The sequence below is a fragment of the Macaca fascicularis genome, chromosome 1 (assembly GCF_037993035.2).
Source record: "Macaca fascicularis isolate 582-1 chromosome 1, T2T-MFA8v1.1".
Taxonomy (NCBI): domain Eukaryota; kingdom Metazoa; phylum Chordata; class Mammalia; order Primates; family Cercopithecidae; genus Macaca; species Macaca fascicularis.
The window spans coordinates 108,533,590-108,535,772 of NC_088375.1; the positions used below are offsets into that span (position 1 = coordinate 108,533,590).

A 2,183-nucleotide genomic window follows, 5' to 3' on the forward strand; every position below is an offset into this window, starting at 1 on the left:
TTTAAGATGTCAGTGGCACTTTGCCACTCTGGAAACTGACCTGGGCCGAAAGGCAGTTGTGCCAACCTCATCTATTTTAGGAGCTTGTTTTTATAATAATATGGTGGCACTTTAGAGAGTTTTGAATACTGCATGCAGGACTATGAAGACTGAGAAATCCTTGTGTCCTTTTATAGAGGAGAATAAGACGTTGTTTACTATATCTGCATTTTAAATCTATGTACTTTTAATTAGAGGAAAGATTTATATGGTTCCTCTGGATGCTTATTCATGTTTTCTAAATATCATTTACTATCGCCCTTCATAGTGATTCTAGATGAGGTAAAAAAAAAACATGCCCCTTGATTTAACTAATCCATACTATGTCATTATGCTCTTCCAGGTTGATTAAACACCTGCCCAGATGTCCTGCCAGCAGAACCAGCAGCAGTGTCAGCCCCCTGCCAAATGCCCTTCCAAGTGTACTCTGAAATGCCCCCCAAAGTGTCCATCCCAGTGCACAGCACTATGCCCAGTTTCTTCCTGCTGCAGTTCCAGCTCTGGGGGCTGCTGCAGCTCGGGAGGTGGTAGCTGCTGCCTGAGCCACTACAGGTGCCACAGGTCCCACTGCCACAGACCCCAGAGCTCCAATTGCTGTGAATGTGAGCCTTCACGGGGCTCCAGCTGCTGCCACAGCTCTGGGAGCTGCTGGTGACTTGGGTCCTGAGGACTTCTGAAGTACACATGGGCCAAAGCATCAATTTGCTTCTCATTCTTCCATTCCCTCATTTTGACATCCTGGGGATGGTAGATCTCAAAGCTAACTCAGGCATTTCCACACATAGAACATTCTGCTTATCTTCCATTTTCTTTGCAAAAATAAAGTTCCTGTTTCCTACTTAAAGTATGTCCTGGTCACTCTCTCAGCCCTGTGTAGACCAGAATCATCAGTGAGCCCTTCTTCAGAGAGCCTGAGGCCAAGGCAGAGCTTGACTAAGGGGTGGGTAATTGGGCAGCTTCCCAAGGGTGTGTGTGTGTGTGTGTGTGTGTGTGTGTGTGTGTGTGTGTGTTTAATATAAAATATAAGAAAATATCACCAGAAGTGTAGTGAAACTGAAGAATATGTACTCGGCAGAGCTTGTTTGGAGGAATGAGCTTACGTAACAGAAGAAATGGAAAGCAGAGAAAAAGTAAAAATATGCTATTTGATGGCAGTGTAGCTTCATAATCAGTCTTCTAAGTATAGACATACCTGTCATTGCAAATAGCTTTAGTGTTTGTCACAGATACTGCTTTTTTTACAATTGAGATCTGCAGAAACCCAGCATCCAGCAAGTCTGTCGGTGCCATTTCTCTAGGAGCATGTGGTCTTTGTGCCGTTTTGTCACATTTTGGAAGTTCTCAATATATTTCAACTTTTTCATTATTATTATATGTGTCGTGGCGATCTGTGATCAGTGACCTTTGAAGCAATGACTGCAATTGTTTTGGGAGCACTATGAACTGCATTCATGTAATACAGCAATCCTAATCAGTAAGTGTTGTGTGGGTTCTGTGCCCAACCTATTGGCCATTCTCCTGTCTCTCTGTCTCCTGGGGTATTCCTATTCCTTGAGACATAACAGTATTGAAATCAGGCTAGTTTATAACCCTACAATGGTCTCTAGGCATTCAAGTGAAATGAAGAGTCACAAATCTCTCATATTAAATAAAAGCTAGAAATAATTAAGCTTAATGAGAAAGGCATGTGGAAAGTCAAGCTATGCCTTTTGGTCCAAACAGTTAGCCAAGTTGTGATTGCAAAGGAAAAGTTCTTGTAGGAAATTAAAAGTGCTACTCCAGTGAATACATAAGTGTAAGAAAGCAAAACTGCCTTATTGCTGATATGGTAATAAATAAATAAATAAATAAATAAATAAATAAATAAATAAATAACTCGTGGTCTGGATAATAGATCAAAGCAGCCACAAGATTTCTTTAAGCCAAAACCTATTCCAGAGCAAAGCCCTAACTCTCTTCAATTCCATGATGGCTGAGAAATGTGAGGAAGCTGCAGAAGAAAAGTTGGAAGCTAACAGAGGTTGGTTCATGACGTTTAAAGAAAGAAGCCATCTTCAAAACCTAAAGTGCAAGGTGAAGCAGCAAGGGCTGATGCAGAAGCTGCAGCAAGTGATCCAGAAGATGTAACTAAGATAATTGATACA

The 2,183-nt window shown here is 41.4% G+C and overlaps 1 protein-coding gene across 1 annotated transcript; it reads left to right on the top strand.

Moving 5' to 3' along the window:
- Window positions 1–403: 403 nt before the first annotated feature.
- Window positions 404–803, top strand: LOC123572452 (late cornified envelope protein 2A-like). The gene has a single exon (XM_045389542.2). It carries the CDS (start codon window positions 404–406, stop codon window positions 692–694), a length of 291 nt encoding a protein of 96 aa, XP_045245477.1. The 3' UTR covers window positions 695–803.
- Window positions 804–2,183: the final 1,380 nt, after the last annotated feature.